We start from the raw sequence: 19764 nt of genomic DNA, 5'->3' as shown, positions 1-19764 counted from the left end.
TCAAAAATTGAGTAGTTTGTAAAAGTTTAGTAACCAAACATGCCATACACAGTCTAAGTTCATAATCCTATACATATTTAACTTCTCTTGAAGGAAAATATCATGCTGATATCTTCAAAATGGCCCAATACGGTTTGTGGACAGATTAACATTCCATCATATTACATCTGAATATTTTCCTTTCTTCCACTATCGTTTAGGATTAACATATTGTAATGGAACATGTTCCATAAACAAAGTATTAAACAAAAGTTGATTCATGGCATTATGAAAGTGATCCAAAGTCCGACGTCGGCTCATTAAATGAGACGTCAAAATAAATGAGGGCGTGACAAAGAATTGTTACACATGAGGGAATTGGTCGGAAATCATTATGTGTTTGTTAACTAGACGAGGCCTTTTGTATCGAGACATGTATCTAAATGAAAGTAAAAAGTTCTTAATTACTTTTTCGATGATAACAACTGAGGAATTAGGTGAATTTTAAGGTATTTTTTTAGATATAAATCGACACATTATAAACAACTGTTGAAAAATATTCGAACAAGACCTTTGGGAGTCAATAATTTATTGTAATACAAGTAATAATTTATATTGCAAATGAGTTATTTAGATATTTTCGTTTTCTTTAAATGGTAATTCCTAACCTACACCGGTGGTTGCCTGGAAGAGATCGCGATTTCGATTGGTCGCCAAAATAGTACGCCTCTTTTATTAAGGCCATATCCATGTTGTTGTTATATATTTTCTCTGTGTAGTGTACAATAAAGTATTAAGTAAGAAAAGTAAAGTAATTCATTACTTGATAAATTAAAAAAAAAATCAATAAAGTTGTATATACACATACTGTGAGATTCAAGTTATTTTTAAGAATAACTATAACCAATAAATATGTTTTTTGTTTTAAATTAATTTACCTACTTTAAATCGAGTGATATTCTGAGAAAGGTTTATTTAGATTTTAAGTGTATTTAACGAATGCCTTTCATATATTTTTTATCTTTAACTAGCTGTCGCCCCCGGCTTCGTTCACGTTTTAAGGATTTAGTTGTCATGTGTTAGGCAAAAAGAGTAACCTATGTCCATCCTTGGAGTTCAAATTTGCTTCATACGAAATTTCATTCAATTCAGTTTAATTGTTTGGTAGTGAAAGAGCGAGAAAGAGACAGACAAAGCTTCTTTCACATTCATAATAGTAGTATAGATTTATTTTCATTATATTAAAGTATTATGAAATAATTGTTTAAATCGTAGTTCGTACTGTACAGCTATTCTGCAAAAACATTCTCGAAATTCACCGCATACCCGACTGTGAAACATTAGACCATGATTTGCTACATCGCCTACAGTGATTAAACTATTTAATGTACACACACATCGCTGAATTCGGTTTTCAACATTTTACGAATGAAATACGAAGTGAAATCTTATAGAATAGCATTTCTGATTTAACCTTAGATGTTTGAAAATAACTGTTATAGTTATGATAATGTTATTTGTTATTCGTTAGTCATCTTTCGTTTGGCGGGAAGCCATATGGCAAACAGAGTGGTAAGGATGTAATTATAGTAAATAATATAGCAGGCTATTTGTTTTGTAGCATTCTAACAAAAAAACAATCGAATTTCATATCGATATTCGGTTGGAATGTCGAATTTAACGAAAAGTATCGATTAATTGGTAACAAGTGAGGTTGTTGCGAAAAATGAAATTGTTTTGGTTATTTCATGTCGATCGAAATCCTTGATAGTATCTATAAATTGAAATGATGCCCATTCATGTGTCCATTCATTAACATTATAAGGAATGTCTGCATAATGATTTCATCTGAATGGGACGTACTGAACTGAGGAGGATTATAGTAAAGTTTAATTACCTCTAACCTCGCTCATAATTGTCGCGATGCGAAATGTCGACTCGGCTATCATTATTGTCCCTGTCTCGGCTTATGGCAATTACATAATAGAGCCACGCTTCATTCACAAGCCGGTAAAGATAGACAACACAATAATCCATCGATGTATTTGGAATTAATGATAAATACTACGTCCTGGTTTTAAGATTAGACACAATTAAATCTTAGATGTTTGATAGCTTGAAAATAATAAAGTTTTTTTTTAAAACATCGCTATTTTCTCGTGTTAATATCGTGGATAAATTATTTAAATTATAATAAAAAGAAAGCAGTTTTGCTTAAGAGATCTGAGATGGCCCAGTGGTTAAAACGCGTGCATCTTAACCGATGATTTTCAAACCAAGTTCAAACCCAGGCAAACACCACAATATATATGTGCTTAAGTTGTGTTTATAATTCATCTCGTGCTCAGTGGTGAAGGAAAACCTGCATGTGTCTTATTTCAACGAAATTCTGCCACATGTCCATTCCACCAATCCGCACTGGAACAGCGTGGTGGAATATGTTACAAAACCTCTCCTTAATGGAAGAGGTGGCCTTATCGCAGCAGTGGGAAATTTACAGGCTGTTACTTTTGCTTAAGATGATACTATATAAAAGACTAGTTGTTACCAGCGGCTCGCATTTTAGTAGGTTGGTTATAGTGTTGCCCAAATGCAAGACCAAGACGAGACTTAGCCAGTCTTGGTCTTGGTCTTGCGCCAATACACCTGGTCTTGGTCTTGGTCTTGGTCTTGCGCTCCCAGTCTTGGTCTTGGTCTTGCAGCAAGAGTCTTGCAAGTCTTGCAATTACCTATTAGTCTATTACTATTTATTAAAGTTTATAGCAAATGTAGTGCCTAGCCCGCCACCCTTAAGGCCCCAACGTACTCGACGACGTCCAGTGCGATTCGACCTTGATACTTTCCCTCCGCATTAGTTCCTTGTAATTTTAAAGAGATCAGTGCGTCGCGGGAATTAAAAGGGAAAGGTCAACGTTGTGCGCTATCTCCACTCCTGCGCTCGTGGAGTGTAACGTTTTGTTTGTTTTTTGCTTTTCCCTTTCTGTATATTTAATTCCGTGTTTTTATTACTAATAAATATAAGTATAATTAAAGAGTAAAGTTTTTTTAATTGCAATAAGTTTATTTTAAATCTCAGAAAAACGTATTAAAATTGGAACATTAACATCAATAACTTAAATTAACATAGCCATAGTAAAGATCAAGCAGATTAATAAATTGCTGAAGATTTGATAAGAAATTTGAAAAATCAACTGACAAACACAGATTATTTATTACCTACTTGTTCAGAGTCACTATGCTTCACATATAAGTGAATGTTTTGGCGTACATCTATACTAATATTATAAAGCTGAAGAGTTTGTATGTTTGATGACAGAAGTTTTAAAATAAATAAATAAATCCTGAACGTCACTATACCTCCAAAGTTACTATTCCTCGTGGACGAAGTCGCGGGCACTGCTAGTAAATACTTACTCTCCATCTCTCTCAGAGATATTCGGGCTGGTAAGCAATACAAAACTCTTATCGCAGGCTTTTTGTTTTATTAGAAGGTAAGTATCTACGCTTTTTATATTATTTTATTAGTATTGTAGGATTGATTTACACGTTTCAGGTATATTTAAAAGTGGCTACAATATTTATCAAACGGGTGATATTTGAACACTTTTTTGCTATTTTGTGTTGTAAAAACTTAAGAAATATAATGACTGAATGTACAATAATAGTAAGCCTAAGTGATTAGTTTAAAAAAATATAATCAATATTATAATATATACTTACTAAGTAGAATAAATTATTATGACATCTACTACCTATTCTTACCATTTTATCGTAATCATAATACTACTTGCGTGATCATTATAATGTATTCATTTTCATTCTAAGCTCTCTGAAACTTATTTGTTCTTAAGAACACCTGTAGGTACTCTTAAAATTCGAAATTATTTTGCATGAGTATAAGTACTACGCCCTGTGGCGGCCATAAAATAGTGTCAAATGTTGTGATTTCGGTGCGGCGGCAACGATTGTTGTATATGATTTCAAAAGAAGCCGCCGGCGCGTGTATCATAACCATGTACTTCCGAAAAACGGCAAATTTCTTTGAGAAGTAACTACAAAACCTTTGATGCCGCATTATCAAAGTGCCGATGATTAAAACATAACTATGCATGCATTCAGTTTGATTTTAATGGATATTTTTTTATTCGCTATGTAGGTATGTTTATGGTATTAGTCGTAATGCGCATAGGTCCAGTTTTTCATATTCTTTGATACAGTTTTTTGCGTCTCATAGATTTCCTAAGCGTACCTATACACCGAACTGTTACACCTAACTACTCCGTGAAATAGCGCTAAGTCCTAGCTGCAAGACGCAAGAGTCTTGCAGGCTATGTCTTGTTCTTGCGCAAGTCTTGCATGGTCAGTCTTGGTCTTGGTCTTGCAAAAACGCAAGAACAAGACCAAGACTGCAAGACCAAGACTGAATTTGGGCAACACTAGTTGGTTATCATGTGTTAGGCAAAAAAGTAGCCTATGTCCTTTCGTGGACATTCATGCTAGCGTTATACCAATTTTCAACAAAATCGCCTCATTGGTTTGGTCGTCAAAGAGCGACAGAAAGACAGTGTAACTTTAACATTTATAATATTTGTATAAATTTTATACTCCGGCATATCTGCTACGATGTTACTATTAGAACTAGCGCGCACTGGTAACTTTTGTCACTGTGACTGTTTCGTCACTCTTGTCAAGTCCGTGAATATGTATAGATGCAGACACAAATGTCACCCAATTGTCGCGTCGTATTATGCGCGCACCTCCACCACCAAAAGTTACCAGTGCGCGCTAGTTCTTAGTGTATTATAAGCGAGACAAATTAACGTAGACACGTGTCTATATATTTATAGTGATTTAAATACAACATGTCACTTAGTAGTACACTGGTCAACAATATATATTTTAACTTAATTAATAGAAGGAGGGGTTGAGGTCTGGTACTCTTAAAGCTACTCTAATTCGCAGGTCAATATGTCATCGGAAAACACACCACGTACAAACCACGCGACCATAAAATGGCGAGCCTTGATAAAATCACTCGCACTCTGAATACATTGCAATAATTAAAGTGGTTTTACAGCGTGAGCAAGCGTTAGATGGATAAAACAAACCAATAGTTTGTTTGAGATACTCATCTATGTAATGGAACTCTTTTGAAATTTCCTCTGTACGATATATGTATGAAACCTTACTAAATGTTTAAAACAACCCCTTACAAATGGCCCATGCTACTGATGTAAGTAATGACGTCATCAGTTCGTCTACCGTGTGATGCAGTATCATGATATACATGATCTACCATTTAAGGTACTTACGGAGTTAAACGATAACTCAACTGTTAAGACTTTTGTATTCTGTAAAGAAAATAAATTGATTCAATCATTTGTCTCTTCCTGCCTTTACAACACCATTGCCCTGATACCATTATGATGTAACGACTTCTATAAACGAAATCTATAAACTTCAAGTGTTATTCTATCCAACAAAAGAAATACCTTAGTTTCCAAGAAAAGCAACAACAAAAACAACAACAACAGAAGGTTTGGAACATATGCCACCACACTGTTCCAATGCGTGTTGGTGGAATACACATGTGGCAGAATTTCTATGAAATTTGTCACACGCAGGTTTCCTCACGATGTTTTCTTTCACCGCTGAGCACGAGATGAATTATAAAGACAAATAAGCACATGAATCAGCGGTGCCTGCCTGGGTTTGAACCCGCAATCATCGGTTAAGATGCACGCGTTCTAACCACTGGGCCATCTCGACTTCAAGAAAAGCAACATGATAATTAAAATTTGAAATATCCATTGATCGCCCGCTTAATTTTATAAAAGAAATACTTTCAATTGTCAACAATAGAATTTATATTTTCGTTCAATTATTAGCGACTATAAATTGTGAAAATTTTAAAAATAGAATTCGTCAAAAATTTTAATGGAAACGTGCGTCTATATTGTATTCATTCTTTTTTTTCGTCGTTCGTGCCTTGACTGGAGTAGACGTGCCATTCATTTTACTCATAAAATATTAAACCAAGAGCAGTTCAATTTTAAAAAGTGTAATCTTATGAATAAAGTTCAATTAGCAAAAACACCAGTGATCGTAAATAGTTCGTTTTAGCTACACGAACAAACTTTAAAAACTATACATCGGGAGTGACGTATTTCGCTACGGCCACGGAGGGGCTCTCTTCACCACCTCGGGGGACACGAACAGACTGTTATTTTTTGACCCTCTCGCACATCGACTCGATCACTCCGGCGCGTCGTGTGTAATATAATTACAACCTAACCTACAATGAGCTTACTATCACCAACAAGCGCAGCAAAAAGCGGTGGATCACAACCAGACCTGTCAAAGCTAAGTAACATGGAGATGGATTCCACAATAACTTACCGAAAAAGAAAAAACCCTTATGAACACGACTGTAAGTGTAGTAATGAACTAAAAGAATTGCGTTCCGAGTTAAGCCGTATGACTTTATTGCTGGAAAAATATACTGAAGCCAATCAAAAAACTATGACGAAAATGCAAGAGGATATTATTGAAGTTAAATCCCAAATGGCCGAAATTAAAACAACTTCTGAACAATCAACGAAGTTAATTCGAGATAATATTACAGAAATTAAGGAACAAATATGTGGAATTAATTCTACATCGTTAAATATCACTAAAGAACAGGATAACGTTAAAACACAAATAGCTGCACTTGAGACAAAGATGATTGCGAGTGAAAGCAAAATTGAAACCATAGAATCAAAAATTAACAAGTATTCACCAATGTCATTCTCTAGGGGGGCGCCAGAAGCGCATTTAAACGAAGAGCTGATACGTGAAATTCAAGAACGTTATTACAGGGAACGTAATATAATCATTGTTGGGCTTCCTGAACAAACCTCAGGTAACGCTGCAGAACGAGCTTCAAAAGATATGGCCAATGTTATTCAGATAACTCGCTCAATAGCTTCCGACATCCCGTCACCAGTAAAGGTATTCCGTATCGGCAAATATAGTAACACAAAAACGAGAAAAGTGAAAGTTTGTTTTGAAAGCAAATTTCCTCCAAAACAGCTCCTACGTAATAAAGGCAAACTACCAGAATCCATCAAAATGTTCTTGGATCAAACGCCAGCCCAACAAAAGTACTTATACGATTTAAAACAAGAATTGGTTCGACGTGTAAATGATGGAGAAGCAGACCTGACAATAAAATATATAAACGGAATACCCAACATCATTAAAATGGACTCAAAAAACTCTCAACAATAAATACACCCATGAACATAATCGCAAGCGATAAAAACACATACCAGCTAATTAACAATTATGGAGACTTACAATGCTCTAAATGTCGCTTAATGTTTCTCTATTTGAACGTCCGAAGTATTTGCAAAAAAGGTAAGTTTGACGAACTGCAATGCATGCTCAAATCCTTGCCTACACAAATTCATGTAATCCTACTTACTGAAACATGGATCGGTAGCGACGCACAAGCAGCTGAGTTCCAACTATCCAACTACACCCACTACTACAATTTTAGAACAGATATAAAAGGAGGAGGAGTCTCTGCGTATGTACACAACAACTTGTCACACTCCATATCCGAATCAGAATACCTGAATGGAAATAATTACTTATGGATAAGACTCGAGAATTATGCAGTGGAAATAGGCATTATATATAACCCAGGTCACACAAATTATCAAAATTTTCTAGAAACCTTAAACAGTCAACTTCAAAAAAGAAATAGGGCTATAGTTTTTGGTGATTTTAATATAGATTTATTAACGAGCAACAGAAAGACCAAACAATATAAATCACTATTAAATGAAGCTGGTTATACAATTCTAAATAAAATTACTAAAAAATACTGTACAAGAGACTCTTCAACAAGAAAATCGATATTAGATCATATCAGCACTAATTTAAGGAATGACAATTTTCACATAGCAATTATGGAATCAGCAATGTCGGATCACAAGCAAATTTGTGTTGAATTAAAAAAAGTCAGACGACCATCAATACAAAAACACCGATATGAAGCTATAGACTATGATATACTGTACACCATGAGTAAAGAAATTTCAAAAACGAACAATGATTATGACTACCTACTACTTGAAAACACTATTAAACAGTACATCAGTAAAAGCAAAATTATGAAGACCAAAATATTAAATCCGCCACAAAAGGATTGGATCTGCAAAAATATAATTGATGGCATAAATCAAAGAAATCTAATATGGAGCGAACTCAAGAACAACCCGCATGACGAAACCTTAGAAAAACTTTTTGAAAAAAAGCGAACAGACTTAACAAATTTAATTAGAAACACTAAAGATGCATATTACTATAAGAAATTTACACAATTAACCAAAAAACCTAAAAAGATGTGGGAATTAGTTAATAATTTGGCTTGTAATAAAATTAAAGAAAACTATGTGCCTTCAAAACTCATAATACAATCTAAACATATAACTGATACCAAAGAAATTTGTGAAGAATTTAATAAATATTTTGCAACGATAGGACCCCTCTTGGCAAACGAAATATCAAAATGTTACCACGATAACAATGAACATGTGTTACCTCAGGTCATTACCGACTCAAAATTAATAACTTTACAGCCATGTAGTGCCACTGAAATACTAAAAATTATTAATCATCTTGACTCAAATTCTAGTGCAGGCTTAGACGGAATAACAACTAAAGCAATTAAATGCATAAAAGATATCATAGGCGTTAGACTTGCGCACTGTTTCAATAAATTGTTAAAACAAGGACATTTTCCAGACTCGCTAAAAATTGCTAGAATTACACCTATTTATAAGTCGGGGGCTAAGACGGAGCCTGGTAATTATAGACCAATATCTGTTTTACCGGTTATCTCCAAAATATTTGAAAAAATTCTGTTTAATCGCTTAGAACAATATCTAAAAAGTGTTGGTTTTATTTCTGAACGTCAGTATGGTTTCAGACCTAAAAGCAACACTTTGTCGGCAACAATTGACCTTGTAACTAAAATCAAAACCAATATTGATAAAAAAAATATAGCTCTGGGCATATTCGTAGATTTGAAAAAAGCTTTTGATACCGTTAGCCACAACCTGCTTATAAAAAAGTTAAAATGTATTGGTGTCGATGGAACTGCTCTCGAAATGTTCAAATCTTACCTCACAAATAGATTTCAAGTTGTTAATATTAACAGTACTTATAGCTCGAAACGCCCAATCACATGTGGAGTGCCACAGGGCTCAATACTAGGACCCTTGCTTTTTTTGACGTATATAAATAATATTGAAGATATAGGCCTACATGGTCATATATCTTTATACGCAGACGACACATGTCTGTGTTATTTTGGCTCATCTATACAACAAATAATGTCAAATGCTCAAGACGACTTAAATAAATTATCTACCTGGTTCCAATATAATCTGCTAACGATAAATACACAAAAGACATGTTACGTAATTTTCAAATCAAAAAATAAAATTATTCCTCCTCATGATCCATTAAAAATTAATAACATTATTATCCAGGAAAAAACTTGCGAAACATACTTAGGTCTAAGAATGGATAATTGTTTGACGTGGAATGCACAGGTTGAGCACATACGAGCAAAACTGTCATCCCTTACAGGCGCGCTTCGACGAATTGTCCGGTGTATTCCACGACAGATACGCTTTACGATTTACAATTCCTTGGTCAAACCGCACTTACTTTATTTAATTGAAATATGGGGCAGCGCCGCCAAAACAAAACTAGCTAATCTCCAAATACTACAAAACAAAATTATCAAAATATTATTCCATTACAATTTTTTAACGCCAACCACATCAATATATAAAGAAACTAAATTAATGACCATAAAACAATTATATATATTTAATATATGCATTCTTATCAGAAAAATTTTAAATAGCTCACTCCATACTAGCTTATCATTTACGATGCTAAAGAACACGACTAAACGTACGCTGCGCTCGCGCCGCGCTAGTTTCTTAGTTATACCCAAGACTAGAACAAAACTGGGCAAAAAAATGTTTACATATGAGGGCGCACAGTATTATAATAAATTGCCGTCTACTTTAAAATCTGTAAACTCATTTAATGTATTCAAAACTAAACTATCGGAATATATTATACAAAACTACCCACTTCAAAATTGAATACATTAAATGAGTAAAACAACTCGTTATTGTAATAATATCTTAAGAACGACATTTAATATTACTTGAATTTGTTGTTTCCATGTAAGTGACTTTGTGTCTTTTTTTGGAAAATAAAGATCTCTAAACCTTATTCACGTCAAACACAAAAATGCCAAACATTAAAACAAAACAAAATTGAAATTAAATTATTTAAAATTGTAAACGTTTCGCTATGTTTTGTAGGTATGGTCATTCATTGTGTAGCATGCGTTATAAATGGCAAAGGTAATGATAATAATAAAACTTCGATAAAGCGATAGCATTTAAAAATTTAAAAATAAATAGTAATAATAATATATAAATATTGGACGACATCACATTCATTACTCTGATCTCAATGTAAGTAGCTGAAGCAGTTGTGTTATGGAAAATCAGAAGTAACGATGGTACCATAAACATTTAGACCCAAGTCAACATGAAAACTAATGAACTTTTACTACATGGACTCGGCCGGGATCGAACCCGGGTCCTCGGAGTGGTGTTAGACCACGGAGGTCGTCAACTGATGTCAAATGATAATCTAATTTGGTTATTGTCTTACGACATCACATTAGGAACTCCTAAAATTGTCAGCGTCTCATTACTATATTGTTCATGCATTATATACAAAAACCTTCCTCTCCAATCACTCTACCCATTAAAAAAACGCATCAAAAACCGTTGCGTAATTTTAAAGATCTAAGCATACATAGGGACAAACAGCGGTAAGCGACTTTGTTTTATACTCTGTAAAGATAGCAACTGTACAAATCAGGATTGATTGGAATGGTGGCAAGAACGCTAACAGCATTTCGCCGTTGTATAGCAATTTCGATTATCTAGTTGAGAAATGCACTATCCTTTAAACAGTGTAGATAACGTGGTGTTATTTCAAACATGTAATATTGACCTCATATGTAAATAAAGAAAAATCTTGGAGAGAAATTTTCAAGCGTTTATAGAATTACAACAGATAATCTCGTCATACGATTAACGTAAGCGTTCCAAGTGTGGATTTTTTCAAGAATGACATTATACGCGACTTCTAACTGTAACTTTTTGGGCACTACTAGGGAAAAATTGCGTGCAAACTTTTAATGACAAAATGTCATATTAGGACCAAAATACTAGGTCTGTAGAGCCCTTTTGTAAATAAGTCAATAGCAAGAATAGAGAGTAATACTTTTACATTGGCACAGCGTCAACTAAGATAATAAGCGAACAAACGGGAGAGTTGCTAAGTGACGTTTAAGTTGCTTGGTTTCGCAATTGCGACCCTAGCTTTACAGATCATTACTCGTCACGGCCGCTTTCGCTTTTCTCGGTCGTATCGTTCTTTTCTCAACTCTCCCAAATAATCTATAGATTTGTTTGATTTAATAATCTAAATTAATGAAAACTCATTTACGTTCACAGCTATAATTTATTATACAGCTTCTTTTTATTTACCATTTTTCATTCTCTACCGGAGTCGAGATGGTCCAGTAGTTAGAACGCGTGCATCTTAACCGATGATTGCGGGTTCAAACCCAGGCAAGCACCGCCGATTCTTGTGCTTAATTTGTCTTTATAATTCATCTCGTGCTCAGCGGTGAAAGAAAACATCGTGAGGAAACCTGCATGTGATTCATAGAAATTTTGCCACATGTGTATTCCACCAAACCGCATTGGAACAGCGTGGTGGAATATGTTCCAAACCTTCTCCTCAAAGGGAGAGGAGGCCTTTAGCCCAGCTGTGGGAATTTACAGGCTGTTGTTGTTGTTGTTGTTGATTCTCTACCGATTATATTTTATTCATAAACATATGCTAAATTTAAGATCTTCAATACAAGCATACCCCATCCAAAATGTGATAAGCCTTTATGACATAAATACAATAGAAAATCTTATCCTGTAAGACTAAAGTATTTAATATGTGCATTGTATGTCCATTTTGTGTAACCAGTAAATTAAGTAAATGTCATATGTGCCATAAATATTATTGATGGATGTTTTAAGTTTTAGTCCATCAATTGACTAAAACATTACCTGACCGTTTCAATGTTTTATTTTTATTATTATTTTTTAATTTTTATTTAATTATGTGGACAAGCATATGTTGGTAAGTCATTTTTATGTATAGTAGTACCGTAAGAATTGTTTACTAATGGCGAATGCATCAGTAGCCTTGAGAAATAAGATTTTATTGTTCTACCTGAATTCTACCAGCTTTGATTGGTTTGGATAAATAAACCAGAACAAAACAACACTATTTTTTCTTCGTGGTTGCATGTATGATGAGGTGCCTACCGAGATGGTTGGTACTGAGTAAAGGTCTGAGTATTAATGAAGTAAAAATTACCTGGTTTTTCATCACCGTTGGGGGCCTCATTAGCTTCCTCGATGCAGCTTTGTTCATCGGGGAATTGGACATGCTTCTTCACGGCAGATCGGCTTGGTTTCGAGAGAACGGATGCTAGAAAGATAATATACTATATTAGTGAAAAGCAACGTCGACTGGTGACTGGCCAGAATTATTACACCTTCTCCAAAAGGAACTGCATCTTCTATTTAATTTTGAAAAACATTAGTTTAATACTTTTTTCAGTTATTTGAATGTAAGGAATAAAATATTGTTATATTATAATAAATTTTGTTTAAGTACTTATTTGAATGATCCTGTAACGACTTGGTCGGGAAGTTACGATTAATCTTTTCAGGTTATCTGTCAAATAGGGATGTCGACCACAATTGCAATATATAGTGTTCTTCTATCGACATTTGTAAGGTACAGTATTAATGTTGTCTTAAATTTTCGCGATTATTACACATTGAAATAAAACTAGTTATAACGGATTTCAACCGCGTTTATTAATTATTTTTGACATCCCGACGTTTCGAGCACTTTACAGCGTTCGTGGTCACGGATAGACTAAGGTGGCATTTGTCTATTTGATTTCTCAATTGGTATCTTGAGTAACGTTCCGGTTGCACGCAGAAGGCACTGACTGTCAAAAATAATTAATATACGCGATTCAAATCCGTTATAACTAGTTTTATTTCAATGTACAGTATTATTATTAATAATGTAATAAAATTGTGAGATAATACAAGAATATATGCTGATTTTAATAAATTAATCTACAGCTGGCAAAATGTGCCACAGAATTATATTCAACTTGCACTGGTTTCCTGACACTTTGTCCATTACAAAAATTCTAAACTAAAAGTTGATTAAGGCTAACAATTCAACAGTTTATTTCGTGTTTTCTCGATAAAATCTTATATTTAAATAAGAAGCGCATCTGAAAACATCGTAAATAGTTTAATTAAATAAGATTGAAGTCGGCAATTTGTCATATAATATTGAGCTTCAGCTCTTACAAGTAATAACTTAAGATATGTGTTTCATCGGAGAGAAAATTAGTAATATCAAGAATTTATGGGGCAAGACTTAAGTCGTATTTTCTCATTAGGACAGTTATGTTGATTACTTCTTCTAATCAGCACATATGTGTTTGTTATTTTATTTCCAACTTCGTTTTTCTATGCTTCATAGTTTAACCATCTTTCATTTTAAGTTTTAACGAGCACAAGAGCAATAACACAAATTAATATGTTATCCTAAGCTGAGTCATAATTAAAATTTTTGCAATGTATATATGAATATACTAGCAACCCGCTAATTATACTACAGAATTTGTTTATTTACGAAATAACATTACAAGCTTCTAAAATTATTTATCATTGATTCTTTACTATTTTGTCCATGCAGTATACACAAAAACCTTCCTCTTGAATCACTCTATGTATTAAAAAAACCGCATCAAAATCCGTTGCGTAGTTTTAAAGATTTAAGCATACATAGGGATATAGGGACAGAGAAAGCGACTTTGTTTTATACTATGTAATGATACGGTTTAAAACACTGTTAAATGTAACGCATATTCAAACTGAAATTCCTATATCCAATACAACACTTATTGTCTGTCAAATTAAGCACTATCAATGGTTCGGAAAAGAATATACGAAAGTAACTCAGCGAGTCCTTTTCGTGTGTTATATTATATTGACAATATTAATATAGTATAAGAGTAATTATCACAATCATTATATTTATATGGCCCGTAATATTATTGGCTAGTATTCTGTATATAAACAAAGATTGAAAAAGAAATATAATAGTACACGAACCAATGAGAAAAAAGGTCAGATTTGTAGTACTATATTTTAAAATATATATTTTAGAGAATACCCACTCTTGAAGAAATTATAATACATACAGCGATTTAATTATATTCTATTCCGCTAAGTACCTATAAGAATATTTTTATTGTTATTTTTATCATGTCACTGTACTTTTTGAGAAAAAAATATTGAACCTCAAAATAAATATTATGTATTTAGTAATAATATCTATGTATTATTTATATGAAGGCACTGATTATATATTAGTATAGTAACTATTTCTCATTTTTAAAAATAAAAATAGAAACTGTACAAATAGTTACCGCGTGGAATGATGGCAAAATAGCAATATTAATTTGTTTAAGTAAACTTTTTCACTTTTGAACGAAGTCAATAATTCACACGTAAACAAAAAATGAATGCCACCCAAAAGGATCGAAATTTCAATTAAACAAACGTAACGTCAATGAAAGCAAATTGAAACGAGCGTGACGTAAAAACTTCGATAATATCATGGAATGTTTGGCTTGTGTAATTTGCAACGTTGGAAAAAATGTCAGTAAAGACTAATCGTATACGTATGTTGGGTTGTAATATATTATAGAGATTTTACTTTATGGTAAAATTATTCTCAGGCTATGATGAGAAAAAATAAAGAGTTATGTATAGTAAGACACAAATTAGATGTAGCATCGAAAAATGCAATGAAATGAAAATAAAACCGATTAATGCCGGTTTACACAACCAATAGAAATAGCTCCCTATCGCGCCATTCGACGCTTTTCCTCACTATAGATTCCCGCGTCAGTTTAACCCAAGAAAACAAGTGCATGAAAATCGGCGTGTCAAATTGACGAATTTATTAGTTCATACAATATTACAAGTTATTATGTTTATGTAAAGATCATATTCACATGAGAAATAAATATTGATAATTTGGGATGGCGTACTCAATTCGGATGTGATCGGTTTTACAAATTTTGCCGATGCTACATCTAAGTTGTGTCGTACTATATGCACCTCTGTGTTAGTATATTTTGTTTATTTTTTGTGATTTATGTACTAACTGAGCGTGAGATGAGCTTTCATCTGATGAAAAGTGACTGCCACCGCTCAAGGATATTTCCAACATCGGGATGCTTGCAGGTGCGTTTCATTTGATTAAATTATTAAATCATTTAGAGCAAGAGCCAGCGGCCCGCAGGCCTTGGGTAAAGTATAAAAGCTGTAAGTTTCTCAATGTATGTCCCCAACACAGGTAAGAACGATTCCCGTCTATGTAATTTGGGTCGCGGTGGCTTTCGCGGGTATCAGGTAGTAAAGGTGTGTAAAATTGTGTGTTAAATTTGGTAAAGTATAAAACTCAGTTTTTACATATTTTACTTATAATAATCCCAAAGTCACCTTGCCGAAAGCCAGACACTTCGTACGGTTCCAACCTTCTGCAAGACACCCTTAAAGTATATTTAATTGTTACTATAGTTACAGTATAGTAAAAAAGATGCAATTTATATATGTTATTTGGATAATAACATTGGTTTCAGTGATTCCTTTATATTGCCAGGCACATAAAAAGTCTAATGTATATGCAAGCGCGAGGGATATATGTGTCGCTCGTCACACGCACCTTTTTTCTGCAAAATTTTTTTCCAGTGAGTGAACATAAAGTTCATGTAAATATACCAATAAATAACAGCGACCATATACCAAAATAACATTTTTTATATATTTTTTCTGTCTGTCTGTTTGTTGCGGCTAATCTCTGGAATTTTGACGGGACTTTCACTGGCAGGTAACTGATGTACTAAGGAATAACTTAGGCTACAATAATATTCTGTAAAATTTAGGCGCGTACAAGGTCGCGGGCATAGCTATTGAAAGGTTAAGAAATGTCGATACATTTCACTCACAAAACACTCTCCTTTTAATTGTAATTAATCTGGACTTAAGCGAATTAGCCCATTTTACGCTCCAGTTCAATAAAATCAAGGAAATACTTTAAAACTATCCGTTAAGTCCATGCAACACGCAAATTGGGATCGAAGCGTACCGAGATCACGTAATTTGCAACGGGCTCGATCCAAATTTTATTTATAGTTTTTTTTAACCAAACTTTATAGCACATTTTTATCTCTAAGTTTATAAATCAGTCGAGTAAATCGTATAAGCTGATCCAGTTGCGCCTCAAACGTTACATACAAAGCAAGGATAAGTTAATATATACCTTCGGTATAATATATATGACAGTGGTAGTGCCACGCTGTATACCTTCGGGTTACAGCCGAATGGGCCGGCAAGCCCGGGGAAGTACCACTCTCTCACTTAAAATCGGCGTAAAGTGGTAGTTATGCTACCGCGTTTCGTCCGGTAAGTGAGACTTCCGGAGGCCCAATCCCCCTCCCCCCCAAAACTTGATGGTTGTGCAGAATTTGGTTAAATTACCCCAGGAGGGTACCATCAGCGACAGCGGTGGAGAATCCCTCTCTGGGCATCCATGCTCAGGACATACACCACCTGAGCAGGGATGCCTAGGCTGCCCTCCAAATTCTGGGGGGGGGCAATTTTGCGCTCGCCACTGTTCGGGGCAAGCGGAGCAGGCATCATAAGGCAACCCCTACCACCCTCGCTGTGGACTTCTGCAACATAAGGGGACTCAACTCCAACCTCAACGCCGTTCACTACCATCTGGAAACGGCGAAGCCGGCCTTGCTCTTTCTGACCGAGACCCAGATATCTTCTCCTGCCGATACGACTTTTCTCTCGTACCCTGGGTACAAATTGGAACATTCCTTTATACCACGAGCTGGGGTATGCGTTTACGTCAGAGATGATATCTGTTCTCGACGCCTCGGCAGCCTTGAAGGACAGGACCTATCGATTATCTGGCTGCGTGTAGACTGCGATGACCATCCGCGAATCTATGCGTGCCTTTATAGGTCCCATAGCGGTAATGCCGAAACCGACCGACTGGTTGAGCACGTCCAAATGGCTACAGATTCCGTGCTTCAGCAGATTCCATCCGCAGAGATCATTATTCTGGGTGACTTTAATGCTCACCACGCAGAATGGCTCGGCTCACGCACCACCGATCATGCGGGTAGATCTGTTCTGGACTTCGCTCTAGCATATGATCTGACACAACTGGTCAACTCGCCAACGCGAATACCGGATGTGGAGGATCATACACCTTCCCTGTTAGACCTTCTGCTGACTTCACATTCGGATGGCTATCAGGTTATCGTCGATCCCCCTCTGGGCTCGTCTGACCACTGTCTCGTCCGGAGTACAGTGCCGGTTGTGCGGTACTCACGGCCTCGCTTTGTTGGGTGCCGCCGAGTATGGCACTACAAGTCAGCAGATTGGGATGGGATGCGGTCTTTTTTTGCATCTTACCCATGGGGGCAGATTTGTTTCTCGCCGGATGATCCGAACGCTGCTGCTGACTCTGTTGCCGATGTGGTGCTTCAGGGTATGGAACTATTCATTCCTTACTCTGCAGTACCCATCGGTGGCAAGTCCCAGCCTTGGTTTGGTCGCTTCTGCAAAACGGCATCACGCCGAAAGTGGGAACGCTATCAAACATGGGCTAATGCATCTGCGTCTCGTGATGTAAATACCAGCGCATTTAAAAAGGAATACAACTCTGCCTCTAGGTCCCTCAAAAACGTGATTGCTAGGGCGAAGACGGAGTACATTGGCAGAATTGGCGAGAGACTGGTGCGTCTCCCTTCAGGAACACGTGCGTTCTGGTCTCTCGCTAAGGCTGTCTTAGGGAATTTCTGTCAGCCATCTTTTCCATCTCTGCATAGAGACGGTGAGTCATTGGCCCATACCGCGAAAGAGAAAGCTGATCTTTTAGGCTCTCTCTTCGCGTCGAACTCGACTCTGGATGACCAAGGAAAATCTCCACCAACAATTCCGCGATGTGATACCACGATGCCGGAGGTTAAATTCCGGCAAAGTGCAGTTCGAAAAGCACTTCTTTCCTTGGACATTCATAAGTCGAGCGGACCCGATGGTATCCCTCCAATCGTGCTACGGACATGTGCTCCCGAGTTGGCACCAGTCTTAACGCGTCTTTTCCGGCAATCCTACACATTAGGCGTCGTCCCGAATTCCTGGAAGACAGCTTTGGTGCATCCGATCCCTAAAAAAGGCAACCGCTCAGACCCGTCCAATTATAGGCCTATAGCCATCACCTCCTTGCTCTCCAAAATAATGGAGTCCCTTATAAACTGCCAGCTCCTGCGGTATCTAGAGGAGAACCAGCTGATTAGCGACCGCCAGTACGGTTTCCGTCGGGGTCGGTCAGGTGGGCTGAAGCAGTTGAGAGCAAGGGGGAGGCATTAGCAGCTAGCTTGGACATAGCGAAGGCCTTCGATCGTGTATGGCACAAAGCGCTTCTTTCGAAGCTTCCTTCCTATGGGCTTCCCGGGAAATTATGCAATTGGATTACCAGCTTTTTGGCAGATCGGAGCATCAAGGTCGTTGTCGACGGTGCATGCTCTGACTTAAAATTCGTCAATGCTGGTGTTCCACAAGGCTGCGTTCTATCACCCACTCTGTTTCTTCTGCATATCAATGATTTGTTGCAAATCGGGAACATTCATTGCTATGCAGACGACAGTACCGTTGACACCTTATACACCGGCCGCGCTAATATTTCTCGGGAAAACGTCGAAGAGAACCGGAACAAACTTGTGTCTGAAATCGAGTCTTCATTAAACGAAGTCTCGAATTGGGGCCGACTAAATCTAGTCCATTTCAACCCCAAAAAGAGGCAAGTCTGCGCGTTAACCGCTAAAAAAACACCATTTGTCGTATCTCCACGATTTGAGAACATTCCGATAGCCGCTACAGGTAGTATCGGAATACTTGGCGTTGATATTTCGAGCCTTGTTCAGTTCCGCGGTCAATTGGAAGGCAAAGCCAAATTGGCTTCAAAAAAGCTGGGCGTGCTCAGCAAGGCGAGACAGTATTTCAGGTCGGCCCATCGCCTTAAACTTTACAAGGCGCAAATTCGGCCTCACATGGAGTACTGCTCTCACCTCTGGGCGGGTGCTCCCCAGTACCAGCTCCTTCCATTTGACCGCATCCAACGTAGAGCGGCTCGAGTTATCGACGATCAAGCTCTTTCCGATCTCCTTGATCCTTTGGCTTTGCGTAGAGATGTCGGATCACTCTGCATCTTCTACCGAATTTTTCACGGGGAATGTTCCAAAGAATTGTTCGGATTAATCCCGACTGCTGAATTTCACCTTCGGACATCTCGCCAAAATTCTTAGTTTCACCCGCACCACCTTGATGTCCGAAAATCCACAACAGCGCGATTTCTCAGACATTTTCTGCCTCGCACAACCACTTTGTGGAACCAGCTTTATGCCATAAAAAAAAAACCAATTTTAAAATTATATACAGCTAC

General features: G+C 36.4%; 1 protein-coding gene across 2 annotated transcripts in view; it reads right to left on the bottom strand.

The window, feature by feature from the left end:
- The window catches only part of LOC124542927, a 232060-nt gene that overhangs the window by 2730 nt on the left and 209566 nt on the right, over positions 1–19764 (bottom strand). For both annotated transcript variants that reach the window (XM_047120870.1, XM_047120871.1), the window contains one exon: positions 12517–12630. In XM_047120870.1, coding sequence (XP_046976826.1) covers positions 12517–12630 — 114 coding nt within the window. The remainder of the gene's footprint in view (positions 1–12516; positions 12631–19764) is intronic.

Source organism: Vanessa cardui, chromosome Z, assembly GCF_905220365.1.
Source record: "Vanessa cardui chromosome Z, ilVanCard2.1, whole genome shotgun sequence".
NCBI lineage: Eukaryota > Metazoa > Arthropoda > Insecta > Lepidoptera > Nymphalidae > Vanessa > Vanessa cardui.
This window is presented reverse-complemented; position numbering and strand designations above follow the sequence as displayed.